Genomic DNA, 13,641 nt, shown 5'->3' with positions numbered 1-13,641 from the left:
AATGCCCTGATTAAATCTCATAGTACTCATCATGATATATGTATGTGCATTGTTATGCCTTCTTTATTTGTCAATTACCCAACTGTAATTTGTTCACCCAACATGCTATTTCTTATCGGAGAGATACCACTAGTGAACTATGGACCCCGGTCCATTCTTTTACATCTGAAATACAATCTACTGCAATACTTGTTCTTTACTGTTCTTCGCAAACAAACATCATCTTCCACACTATACATCTAATCCTTTGTTTACAGCAAACCTAGGTGAGATTGACAACCTCATCGTTACGTTGGGGCAAAGTACTTTGATTGTGTTGTGCAGAGTTCCACGTTGGCGCCGGAATCCCCGGTGTTGCGCCGCACTACACTCCGCCACCAACAACCTTCACGTGTTCCTTGACTCCTACTCGGTTCGATAACCTTGGTTTCTTACCGAGGGAAAACTTGTCGTCGTACACATCACACCTTCCTCTTGGGGTTCCCAACGGACGTGTGTCTTACACGCCATCAAGACAGATTTTCAGGCGCCGTTGTCGGGACTCGAAGAAAAGTTACACCACGAGAGATTTCTAACTCCCACATCAATCGCACGCCGCTGACACGGTTTTACGGCGCCGTTGCCGGGGAGATCAAGACATGCTGCAAGGGGAGTCTCCCACATCCAATCTCTTTACTTTGTTTTTGTCTTGCTTTGTTTTACTGTATTTACTGCTTTGTTTGCTCTTATATCAAAAACACAAAAAAAATTAGTTGCTAGATTTACTTTATTTACTGTCTTGTTCTCTATATTGAAAACACAAAAAAATTAGTTACTTGCATTTACTTTATTTAGTTTGCTTTATTTACCATTACTAAAAATGAGTAATTCGGAAGTTGAAGTTCGTTCATTTAAGCAATAAGGGGGAGAAAGTTTTAAAGATGCTTGGTATAGAATTAGTGATACTCATCATAGGTGCATTAAGAAACACTCCACTATTATCCTACTTAGGAACTTTTATGTTGGTATCTCTAGCTGGAATAGGTATGTTCTCGATACTCTTGCGGGAGGTAATTTCCTAGGCACTCCTGCTTTAGAAGCTAGTTGCATCATTGAGAGTCTAGTTGGAATACCACTCGTTAATGAAGCTAAAATTGAAATCTCTCTTGAAGATGTCATGAAAAAGTTGGAGGGCATAGAGAAAGATCTTCCAAGTATTGAGACTAAATTGGGAATATTACTTAATAGCACTGATAAACTTGATAAATCTCTAGGTGAAATTAATGAGAGAATTGCCATTTTAGAAACTTGTGCTACTCATGATAATAGAACCCATAGGATTAGTGAACTTGAAGAAGCTATGGGAACCTTGGGTTCAACTTTTTCTTCTCTTAAGTTTAAGGAGAAAGCCTATGTGGGTAAGGAGCAAAAGTTCATATATGCCTCTAAAGTGCCTAAGCCAAAAAACTATTATAGGCCTAAAATTGACAAAGCCCTTAGCACCACTACGGATGAGGGAGCATCTAAGATACCTATTGATGTTGATGCTTCGTCTCTTGATAACACTTGATTCACACTTTCTGCGCCTAGCTGAAAGGCGTTAAAAAAAAGCGCTTATGGGAGACAACCCATTATTTTAATTCTGCACTTTTGTTTTGTATTTGAGTCTTGGAAGTTGTTACTACTGTAACAACCTCTCCTTATCTTTATTTTATTGCATTGTTGTGCCAAGTAAAGTCTTTGATAGTAAAGTCAATACTAGATTTGGATTACTGCGCAGGAACAGATTTCTTGCTGTCACGAAATTGAGCTGCCCCTGCTATAGAAAATTTAGAAAAATCTGCCAATTTACGTGCGTGATCCTCAGATATGTACGCAACTTTCATTAAATTTGGGCATTTTCATCCGAGCAAGTTAAGTTCCCCTGAAAAATTCGTATTTACAGACTGTTCTGTTTTGATAGATTCTGCCTTTTATTTTGCATTGCCTGTTTTGCTATGTTTGATGGATATCTTTGTTCCATTAACTTTCAGTAGCTTTGTGCAATGTCCAGAAGTGTTAAGAATGATTATGTCACCTCTGAATACATGAATTTTCAATTATGCACTAACCCTCTAATGAATTTGTTTTGAGTTTGGTGTGGAGGAAGTTTTCAAGGGTCAAAAGAGGAGGATGATACAATATGATCAAGAAGAGTGAAAAGTCTAAGCTTGGGGATGCCCCCGTGGTTCTTCCCTGCATATTTTAAGAAGACTCAAGCATCTAAGCTTGGGGATGCCCAAGGCATCCCTTCTTCATCGACAACTTATCAGGTCACCTCTAGTGAAACTATATTTTTATTCCGTCACATCTTATGTGCTTTACTTGGAGCGTCTGTTTGTTTTTGTTTTTGTTTTGTTTGAATAAAATCGGATCCTAGCATTCTTTGTTTGGGAGGGAGACACGCCCCGCTGTTTCGTATGAACACATATGTTCTTAGCTTTATTCTCAATGTTCATGGCGAAGATTGAAACTGCTTCGTTCATTGTTATATGGTTGGAAACAGAAAATGCCGCATGTGGTAAATGGTATAATGTCTTGAATAATTTGATACTTGGCAATTGTTGTGCTCATATAGATCATGTTTAAGCTCTTGCAGCATGTACTTTGCACCTATTAATGAAGAACTACATAGAGCTTATTAAAATTTGGTTTGCATGATTGGTCTCTAGAGTCTAGATATTTTCCGGTTAAGGTGTTTGAACAACAAGGAGACGATGTAAAGTCTTATAATGCTTGCAATATGTTCATATGTAAGCTTTGCTGCACCATTTTATACTTGAGTTTGCTTCAAACAACCTTGCTAGCCTAGCCTTGTATTGAGAGGAATTCTTCTCGTGTATCCAAATCCTTGAGCCAAAAACTATGCCATTTGTGTCCACCATACCTACCTACTACATGGTATTTCTCTGCCATTCCAAAGTAAATTACTTGAGTGCTACCTTTAAAAATTCTATCCTTTGTCTTTGCAATATATAGCTCATGTAAAAATAGCCTTAAAAACTATTGTGGTGAACAATATGTAGCTATGTATCTTATTTCTTAATAAGTTGCTTGTTGAGCGGTAACCATGTTTCTGGGGACGCCATCAACTATTACACCTTTGTTGAATATCATGTGAGTTGCTATGCATGTTCGTCTTGTCTGAAGTAAGGGCGGTTTTCATGATCAAATGGTTTGAGTATGCATATTGTTAAAGAAGAACATTGGGCCGCTAACTAAAGTCATGATCCATGGTGGAAGTTTCAGTTTGGACAATTAATCCTCAATCTCTTATGAGAATATTATTTGTTGTTGAATGCTTATGCATTAAAGAGGAGTCCATTATCTGTTGTCCATGTTGTCCCGGTATGGATGTCTAAGTTGAGAATAATCAAAAGCGAGAAATCCAATGCGGACTTTCTCCTTAGACCTTTGTACAGGCGGCATAGAGGTACCCCTTTGTGACACTTGGTTGAAACATATGCTATGCAATGATAATCCATGTTAATCCAAGCTAATTAGGACAAGGTGCGAGCACCATTGGTAATCTATGCATGAGGCTTGCAACTTATAGGATGTCTTATACATAACACATATGATTTATTACTACCGTTGACAAAATTGTTTCTATGTTTTCAAAATGAAAAGCTCTAGCACAAAAATAGTAATCCATGCTTCCCTCTCCGAAGGGCCAATCTTCTACTTTATTGTTGAGTCAGTTTACCTACTTCTTTCTATCTTAGAAGCAAACACTTGTATCAATTGTGTGCATTGATTCTTAGATGTTTACCTATTGCACTTGTTATATTACTTTGTGTTGACAATTATCCATGAGATAAATATGTTGAAGTTGAAAGCAATTGCTGAAACTTATATCTTCCTTTGTGTTGCTTCAAAGCTTTCCACTAAGAATTTATTGCTTTATGAGTAACTCTTATGCAAGTCTTATTGATGCTTGTCTTGAAAGTACTATTCATGAAAAGTCTTTGCTATATGGTTCATTTGTTTACTCATTGTCTTCCCATTGCTTCGAATCGCTGCATTCATCTCATATGCTTTACAATAGTATTGATCAAGATTATGATAGCATGTCACTTCAGAAATTATCCTTGTTATCGTTTACCTACTCGAGGGCGAGTAGGAACTAAGCTTGGGGATGCTTGATACGTCTCAAACATATCTATAATTTCTTATGTTCCATGCTACTTTTATGATGATACTCACATGTTTTATACACATTATATGTCATTATTATGCATTTTCCGGCACTAACCTATTGACGAGATGCCGAAGAGCCGATTCTTGTTTTCTCGCTATTTTTGGTTTCGGAAATCCTACAAAGGAAATATTCTCGAATTGGACGAAATCAACGCCCAGGGTCTTATTTTTCCACGAAGCTTCCAGAAGACCGAAAGGATTACGAAGTGGGGCGACGAGGCGCCGCCAAGCCAGGGCCGCGCGGCCAGGCTAGGGCCCGCGCCGCCCTGTTGTGTGGGGCCCTCGTGTCGCCCCTAAACCTGCCCTTCCGCCTACTTAAAGCCTTCGTCGCGAAAACCCCAGTACCGAGAGCCACGCTACGGAAAACCTTCCAGAGACGCCGCCGCCGCCAATCCCATCTCGGGGGATTCGGGGAGATCGCCTCCGGCACCCTGCCGGAGAGGGAATCATCTCCCGGAGGTCTCTTCATCACCATGATCGCCTCCGGATCGATGTGTGAGTAGTTCACCCCTGGACTATGGGTCCATAGCGGTAGCTAGATGGTTGTCTTCTCCTCATTGTGCTATCATGTTAGATCTTGTGAGCTGCCTATCATGATCAAGATCATCTATTTGTAATGCTACATGTTGTGTTTGTTGGGATCCGATGAATATTGAATACTATGTCAAGTTGATTATCAATCTATCATATATGTTGTTTATGTTCTTGCATGCTCTCCGTTGCTAGTAGAGGCTCTGGCCAAGTTGATACTTGTGACTCCAAGAGGGAGTATTTATGCTCGATAGTGGGTTCATGCCTCCATTGAATCGGGACAGTGACAGAAAGTTCTAAGGTTGTGGATGTGTTGTTGCCACTATGGATAAAACATCGATGCTTTGTCTAAGGATATTTGTGTTGATTACATTACGCACCATACTTAATGCAATTGTCTGTTGTTTGCAACTTAATACTGGAAGGGGTTCGGATGATAACCTCGAAGGTGGACTTTTTAGACATAGATGCATGCTCGGATAGCGGTCTATGTACTTTGTCGTAATGCCCTGATTAAATCTCATAGTACTCATCATGATATATGTATGTGCATTGTTATGCCTTCTTTATTTGTCAATTTCCCAACCGTAATTTGTTCACCCAACATGCTATTTCTTATCGGAGAGACACCACTAGTGAACTGTGGACCCCGGTCCATTCTTTTACATCCGAAATACAATCTATCGCAATACTTGTTCTTTACTTGTTCTTCGCAAACAAACATCATCTTCCACACTATACATCTAATCATTTATTTACAGACAAGCCGGTGAGATTGACAACCTCACTGTTACGTTGGGGCAAAGTACTTTGATTGTGTTGTGCAGGTTCCACGTTGGCGCCAGAATCCCTGGTGTTGCGTCGCACTACACTCCGCCACCAACAACCTTCACGTGTTCATTGACTCCTACTAGTTCGATAACCTTGGTTTCTTACTGAGGGAAAACTTGGCGTTGTACACATCACACCTTCCTCTTGGGGTTCCCAACGGACGTGTGTCTTACACGCCATCAGCGTGGTTGGCCTCGTTGGCCAGACGACGCCTCATGATGAGGACATCCCTACCGAACCACTACCTCTGTCATTGCAAGAGAAGATGTTGCTGTGAAGTTCAAGTCCACTGAAGTCAGAATTGGACCTATGACAAGAGCTCGTGCGAAGCTACTTAAACAACAGGTGAACTTGTTCTTGAACGATACTTTGATTGATGATAATTTTATACTACCTAAATCCTTTGACTTGTGTATGATCAGGTACGAGGATAAAGGAAGCATCACACGAGGAGGAGGAGAACAGCTGGACATGGTGATGGACATGAAGACACCTCATGGACGCGCGAGGGAGGAGAGGGAGGCATGCGCGAAGGAGGAAAATGAAGTCCAGGCCAGCGTTACGCCCGGCGCGACCGGCCCGGCCCCACGCCCGGTCAGACCGTCTCCTACGCCGGCTGAGCCCGGCGCTTGCCGGCTCCTGGACCGGTGCCATCCGGATGGGTATACTAAGAGCCCCGCCCCTTGGCCCGGTCACAGCCCGGTCCCTGGCCCGGTCCAAACCGGACCAGTCGGTCCCTGGCCTGTTCGACCGGCCCCAAGCTGGCCGTGTCCGAGCCAGTCTCGACCAGATCCCGATCTGGATCGGTTATTATTGTATTTTCTCGACTTTTGGTCGTCCTGAACCCCTATATAAGTGCCCAGGAAGCCCCATAATAGCTTTAGACCACATTTAAGATAAACCCTAGTTCATACTTGATTGATTTGCAACTCTATTGAATCTATACACCAATTCACATCGATCTGGTGTTTTGCTACTGAAAGTTTTGTGTGATCTGTTGTTCCATTGGGAATTAGACGGTTGCAATTTACCGCTTCGTGGTCGGCGCTACGTGCGCAAGTGTGTGGAGTTGCGAATATCTTGCAGGGTTGAGAGCTGTTGCATTGGCGACAGGAATCAATCGAGAGACTTCGTCGACGTCATACAGCTTATATCCACCTCCTCATCGTGTTATCTCCGTTGTGTTCATCGTGTATTCATCATCACCACCGTGCTTACTGAGAAGATCGGGCAACCCCTCATCACCTTATCTGGTCTGCCGTCACGATCTGACACCAGTTGCGGTGGGTCTACCATTCCTCCTCCGACATGATCTCCGAATTCTCCTTCAACGGTGCCTTTGCGGGGCTTCGAAGACGACACGCCTTCTTTTTCAGAGGCATGCAAAAGCAGTGGTGGGGTGAGGGCGACTCTGGGCACGAACTAGAAAGGCAGGCGGGAACTGAAGCGGCGGGCGGGAGGGGTGAAATTGGGGAATAGTTGTAGGGTATGGTTGTGTGTCTACTAGGCGAGGCTCACAGGTGAAATCCGACATGGCGTGAAGTGGTGGCGCACCCGCGTCCCACCCCGACATAGGGGCCGACGCGGGAGTGTCGGCTATTTTATTGGGCTCCAAAATCGGCCAGCTACTTTTGGAACGCACTGGCGTGGTCCAAAAACACCGCCCTAAGCTCTATAGGGCTATTGGGATCACTATTGGAGGTGTTAGTAGATATGCTCTTAGATTAGCATCTGTGATATCAAGAAAAACACATTACAACGCGGACGCAGACACATATACGTCCACCTCTATGAAAGAATGCACACCCTAATCCGATAAGCATTTCCAACGAATTAAGTTGGTAGATATTGAGGTTGGCAAATCACCATAGAAGGGCGTAGTAGTAGTAAATACGAGCACCTATACGAAGTCTTGTCTTAGTCTAGGACTTAAACCTCGTAGGTTTGATCCACAAACCACCAGAGCAAGGCTCAGATCGCCTAGGATATTTTTTTTAACTAGTAAGGAGTACGTACTAGTAATGTAGATTATTAACGTTGGGAATTTAGAGGAGGGATCTCTGTCGGCGTCAGCCCAATGGGAGGGGCATTATTAATGTTGTTTTCTCTCTTCGTACGCTCTCCTGCTGGTAGCGCAGCAGTGGCAGCGCCGATACGTGAGTCTTCCTTCTGTTTTATGCTTTTTTTCAGGTCTTTTTTTTTTGCAGAGTTCTTCGCCATATTTTGAACAAAAAACTGAGGTTTTGTTTTTTTGGAAGAGAGGTTATCGAGCGGGCTTGGCATGCATAGATGTTTAGAGCAGAAGAAGAGCACCGGGAAACCTGAATTCGAATCGAGAGCCTGATTGGGTTTTCCACATAGGACGTACTCCGTATAACCTGAGTTCGATCGAATCGAGAGCGTCGTTCAGAGGCTTCGCACAGAATGTTCGACCGACGATCTATCTATCTATCCAGCCACGGCAATAGCAGGGAATGCATCCACCGACACGCGACAGCTTGTTAGCTATAGACAGTGAGCGCCACTAAAGTCCAGGGATCCACACAGCAAATGGGCTCACAATCCACAAATGCCAGCGACACATGGGGCCTCCGCGGCAGTTTTGGCATGATTATATCCAAGGAGTTATGGCGCGTCCATAAAGAACAGCCAAATCTGGCAGAACGCTGCAGATCTTTAGCGATGACACTGCTCATAATTTCGCTCGTTAGTTCCAGGCAAAGGATACCTGTGGGAATCCTAGGATTACAGCGATGCGAAGTGCTTGCCCTGGACACAGTAATTCACAACTCGTTTTCAAAAGGAATCTGAACAAATGAGCATTGTAAAGGCAGGCCTAACATTTTAATCTTCTGACACTAGGGAGCTGGATATAGTTTGAAGGGGACGGGCACAAGCTACGGACACACACCAGCTGGTGCAGAATCGTTTCCTCCAAAGTTGTATTCCTATGTGGGGGAAATGCGAAAAAGTACAGGATGCAACAAAATGCCCACCTTTTCTACATGACATTGACTCCCAACAAAATTTACACAACGAATCTCATGTGCGGCCATCCAATTCTTCACCACCGAATGCAGCCACGGACGCTGATCCTGGAACATTTCAACATGTTCCAGTCATTTCTGTTTCAACTATCCCTTCAACAAATGATGGGGACTGCGTTTCTCTACCTCGTGCCAGCACTCCTGCCACTATGTTCAGCCGCAATATGCACACATATGCACTCCTGCCACAATGGCGAAAGATCTTCCATGTATCGACCAGACATCACTGTTTTCCTATCATCACGATTACTTTATCTGCATGAAGCTTGAGACCTCGCCTAAGAAAGTACGGAGATTTTTCCTGAATTTCTGCCGATTTGGACGGTCAAGCGTGCTTGAGAGATTGTTAGAGCTTGTAAGATTATGGAAAGCAACTGCCAGCCTTGATTTCACAGTCGGATTCTGCTGTTTCTCAAGCAACTCATGGACCAGTCTCTGCGGGGAGGGAGAACACATAGCAAATAACAAGAACTAAGCCTCAGTATTGTACTTGATCTGATAACTGTTAGCCTATTAGAAACATGTTAAGAATGGACCTGATATAGCTCCTGTTCACAGAAAAGCAAAGGAAGCAAAGCATCTGCAGCAGACCCTGCTAATTCCATTCTGCAACAGTCGCGCAAGATATCAGACATGTACATAGACCTGGATCAACTAAAAAGTAACTGAAACAGTAAGAAAAAAAATGAAGTTATGATATCCTAAATCTGCTGAATGTCGAGATGTGGAGCTCACCTAAAATCTTCAAACAGAAGTAATTGCAGGAGAAGCCTCAAGAAGTGACTTGATATGCTTTCCTGTAGCTTGCCATTCGATCCTTCAGATTCCATAAGCTGTGAACTAAGTCCTCCTCTCCCTCCAATTCTTTCTTTGAAATGGTATGAAGCAAGAGCATTTACTGCTGCCAGGCACCTCTCAACAACATCGCTATCCTGCAACATGGACAAAACAAACCTAGCTATGTCAGCTGAAGAATATGTACTTCTTTATAGAATGTACAACAATTGCAAGTGTTTCACATATTATAGATCGGACGAGATTTATAGACAAGTGACAGACCAGCATACATCTGATTATTCATTGTAATTCCCCAATTATACCTCATTTCACAAAACAGGACCATCTTATATTATGCATCATATTTTTCATGATTTTAAACACTGAAGGTTTGCTCAGATCACCTTATATCAGTTCAAGAGTGGTTGCACATTTAGGTTCTCGTCATAGCAAATTAGAAAGATATAGAAAGTTGAACATAGATTCATGGAGAAACTGAATGCAAGAGTCATTTGGTAGAAGAAGGTAATGTAGGGATGCCATGTAACCAAGCAAGGTTCATTTGGTACCAACTCCTCAGTAGCTCACTGCAAACAGTGTGGCTGCTATTTGAAACATTAAGCAGAAGTAAGACAAGCTTGTAGTTTCACTCAGCTAAAACGAAATTTAGCTAGTCCAAAACGAATTATGCCGATTGACTAATAACACAACAGCGTAGTAAATGCAGCCATGTGAGATGTTCTTGCCTGATTGCGCAGGCCAAATTCAAGACTGCCAATAATTCTTCCAAAAGCATCCCTGTTTAAGTGAGCAACCTTCTCAGGGTACACTTCCAACAAGTGTGACATCAGTATAAAATACTGCGGAGGAACCAACTAGAGTTAGCATATTTGATTGCCATTATATTTTACTAGAAGAAAAATGAAACAAAAGCCACTTACATCACGACTGAGTTTAGGGTACTTAAGAAGGTCCAAAGATATCAAGGGAGTCACAATATCAAGACCAACATAGATGACCTGCAAAAGTAATAAACAAACTAGTAAAAAGACTAGAAGACGCTATTCTAGTCTTTTTCCTCCAGAAACTTTCCTTCTATAAACCTCATGTATGGCAACCGTATGTCCTATTGGGGGTTAGGCCACAAATAAATATGCACTGAATATAAAAAGGGCTTATTCAAGGCCATATCTCTGGCTCAAGTCCAGCTGCGCCATTTCTGGTCAAACAAAAGCTTGCAATAGGCCAGTATATGAAGGACTTAAAACTTTTTTTCGAGAAAACGCAAAGGACTCTTTGCGTTTCATTTCATTGAAAAGATAAGGGGGAACAAGTTTACAAGCCTCCTAGGAGGTGGATTACAGATAATGACCAAAAAAGTCTAGTGTACATCCCAGGTTGTTGGCAACACGACGCCTAGGCCGGTGGCGCCCGCCTGCGCCCATAGCTTGGCCTCGCACTGGATGTCTCGCAGAAGGTCGGGGACCGAGGGCCGTCCTCGCTCGAAAACGCAGTTGTTCCTGTGCTTCCAAACCATCCATGGCACCAGCAGCGCAGCAGACCCCAGTCCCTTACGCAACGGTTTCGGAGTTGCACGTTTAGCACTGTCCAGCCAGGCGAAGATTGATGTGTCCGCGTCCTCCGGGGGCCGGCATGGGATACGCAGCCAGGCCAAAGCCTCATGCCATATCTGCTTGGTGAATGAACACTCGATGAGCAGGTGGCGCATGGTCTCTGGCTCTTGGTCGCACAGCAGGCATCTAGCATGGTGTTGCAGGCCTCTGTTTGCCAAACGATCCGCCGTCCAACATCGGTTTTGGTAGGCAAGCCAATGGAAGAACTTGACCCGGGGAGGCGCCCATGTTTTCCAAGTCTGTTTCCAGACGGGGCATGTCATGGAGCCCTGGAACGTGGCGAGGTAGGCGGAGTGGGCGGTATAGGTGCCGCTGGGCGTCCACTTCCAGACTAGCTGGTCTTGGGCCTCGGAGAGCACGACGGCGTCGACCATGCGCCAGAGTGTGAGGTACTGGCCGATCTCGTGTAAGCCTACGACCCCGTGGATGTCGCGTGCCCAGTTGTGCCTATCTGACCAAAGTTTTCTTGTGGTTTTGAGGTCATGAGAGACCAGTACAAAATAGTACGCTACCAATGACAGAGGATGAAAATTATGTTTATTGAATTTCCTATTGGTGGCCACAAGTGCTAACAGTTAAGAATTGATTCTCGATAGATATAGGTACGGTTCAAGTTAATTAAGAAAACAAAAGATATTGGAAAAACATCAAGCAGCATACCTCTGCAATATCTGGGGAGCCCTCAATGTTGCTATCAGATAGGAAACCCACCTGCATTTGCCAACATCCAACTTAGTCATCTGGGGATCTTCCGGTAGACACAACGCACATCAGTGTGTAAGGACGAAGGTTACCAAATCCTTGGAGCATATATTTGTTAAAAGCCGAAGCAAAGCACGCAGATCCTTGTATTTTTCAGATTGTGACTCACTGCGCAGAGTTGAAGACAGAGAGAGCATTACCTAGGCAAAATAGATACACAATAAGGGTCAGGTTGTGAAGAACATTCTCTGCAACTTCACCCAAGATGGTAACTTTACAGTCAGGAAGTACTCCACAACAATTATAACTATAAAAGTTGCAAAACAGAAGTTCATTTGCTTTTCTCCATATTGCATCTGTTGCGCCAAGTTCCTTTTTTGTCAGTTCACAGTTATAAACTTGATGAGAGTAACTTATTATCTCCAATAGCACAATAATCAGTGACACTCTGTTCCCTTTAACAGTTTAACAACATCCCAAAAGCCCAAAGAAATTCCCCTCATCCAAACATTCCCCAAGGGCTTGTCTGGATTAGAGCCAATCCCTTTGTATACTGGTTTTCAGAAGCAAAAGCCCTGTAGCACATAAAACACACCACGATGATAATGGGCTCACACCTCACGACTCATGTACCATGCAAACATGGAAAAATGTATGGAGCGGGCGTGTGAACACAAAACGCTTCGTTAAACATGTGCACTTGTTTTTCAGAGCAAGAATCGTTAGCAGCATCAATTGGAGAAATTTTTCTGATACAGAATAACGCAGTAATAAGGATTCCTGTTCTTACCTTTCCAATATTATGCGAGGAGTATATCTGGAGCAGTCGTAAGCAAAAGCTCATCAAGACTGATGTCTCCTTACCATCCAGGAATACAGCTTGACCATCAATGAAGTCAACCACGAACTTGAGTATCATGTATATGACTTCAGGCTAAAGAACAAGGAATGTTATTGTATGATCTTCAAGGTTTACATATATATAAGCATGAAGTGATTCTATGTAAAAAAAATGAAGAGTGATAGGATGCATGACAGGCAGATGAGTTACAATACCTGATTTTTGTACACTTCCAGAAGAGTCAAGAGTGAGTTCATCACGGTATGACCCATCTCAAACAGAACCCTTTGAGTGCGAGGCTGAGTAGCTCTAGCAGCTCCTCTTAGCCTTTCCAATAGGCAACAGACCTACAGTTGCTTCACATTATATATTGGCCCCAAAGAGCTTAAAGAAAAGAACATGCAGACTCACCATGTAGATAACATCTGGTTGATGTGCAACAGATTTGAGATCACTCCTGCTAGCATTTTCTACTAGGCATCCTGCGACTGGTCCCATGAGGTCTCTCAAATACCTTTTGAAACCAACACAGGCACTGTAAAAATTTATCGCATCTATTCCTTAAGATAACAGACATCACTCGAAAATGGGCTTACTGCACAGATGCCTCAGGATCCTTGATGCAGGAAGCTGCACATGCAAGTGTTTCTGCTAGAGATCTCTGTATGTGGTAACAAAAGCATAAGGTCTTCACAACATGAAAGCACAAGATAAAAAAACAGTATGATGAGTGCATGCAATAACAGTTACCTGTAAACGTCCACTCAATGAAAATAAAGAACGCCCACTCGCAAAAGCTGTTGTAAGATCACGCCATGAATCCTAAGAAAGCACATAGTGTTATGAAACATTCAATAAGAAAAAACAGGGAAAATCAATGATGGTAATGAAAGGAAAATCATGTTGTATTTCATTGCATAAATATTTTATGCTCCCTCCATCCCAATGAATAAGGCTTATATTTCTTTCCAAAAGTCAAGCCAAGTAAAGTTTGAACAAACTTGTAAATAAATCTTATCAACAAATATGTTATTCTACAGATATCATATGAAAATATGTA

The 13,641-nt window shown here is 42.8% G+C and overlaps 1 protein-coding gene across 1 annotated transcript; it reads right to left on the bottom strand.

Moving 5' to 3' along the window:
- Positions 1-8,396: 8,396 nt before the first annotated feature.
- On the bottom strand, positions 8,397-13,431 carry LOC124705564 (exportin-4-like). The gene is made up of 12 exons (XM_047237269.1): positions 13,332-13,431; positions 13,178-13,242; positions 12,993-13,095; positions 12,797-12,928; positions 12,531-12,674; positions 11,833-11,940; positions 11,699-11,749; positions 10,346-10,423; positions 10,151-10,264; positions 9,363-9,559; positions 9,164-9,233; positions 8,397-9,062 (listed from the first exon to the last, which is right to left on the bottom strand). The coding sequence occupies exons 3-12, from the start codon at positions 13,077-13,079 to the stop codon at positions 8,874-8,876; spliced, it is 1,170 nt and encodes a 389-aa protein (XP_047093225.1). The 5' UTR covers positions 13,080-13,095; positions 13,178-13,242; positions 13,332-13,431; the 3' UTR covers positions 8,397-8,873.
- Between the last annotated feature and the right edge of the window lie 210 nt (positions 13,432-13,641).

The sequence above is a fragment of the Lolium rigidum genome, chromosome 4 (genome assembly GCF_022539505.1).
Source record: "Lolium rigidum isolate FL_2022 chromosome 4, APGP_CSIRO_Lrig_0.1, whole genome shotgun sequence".
Lineage (NCBI taxonomy): Eukaryota > Viridiplantae > Streptophyta > Magnoliopsida > Poales > Poaceae > Lolium > Lolium rigidum.
Note: the sequence above shows the minus strand (reverse complement) of the source record. Positions and strands in the feature narration are given on the sequence as shown.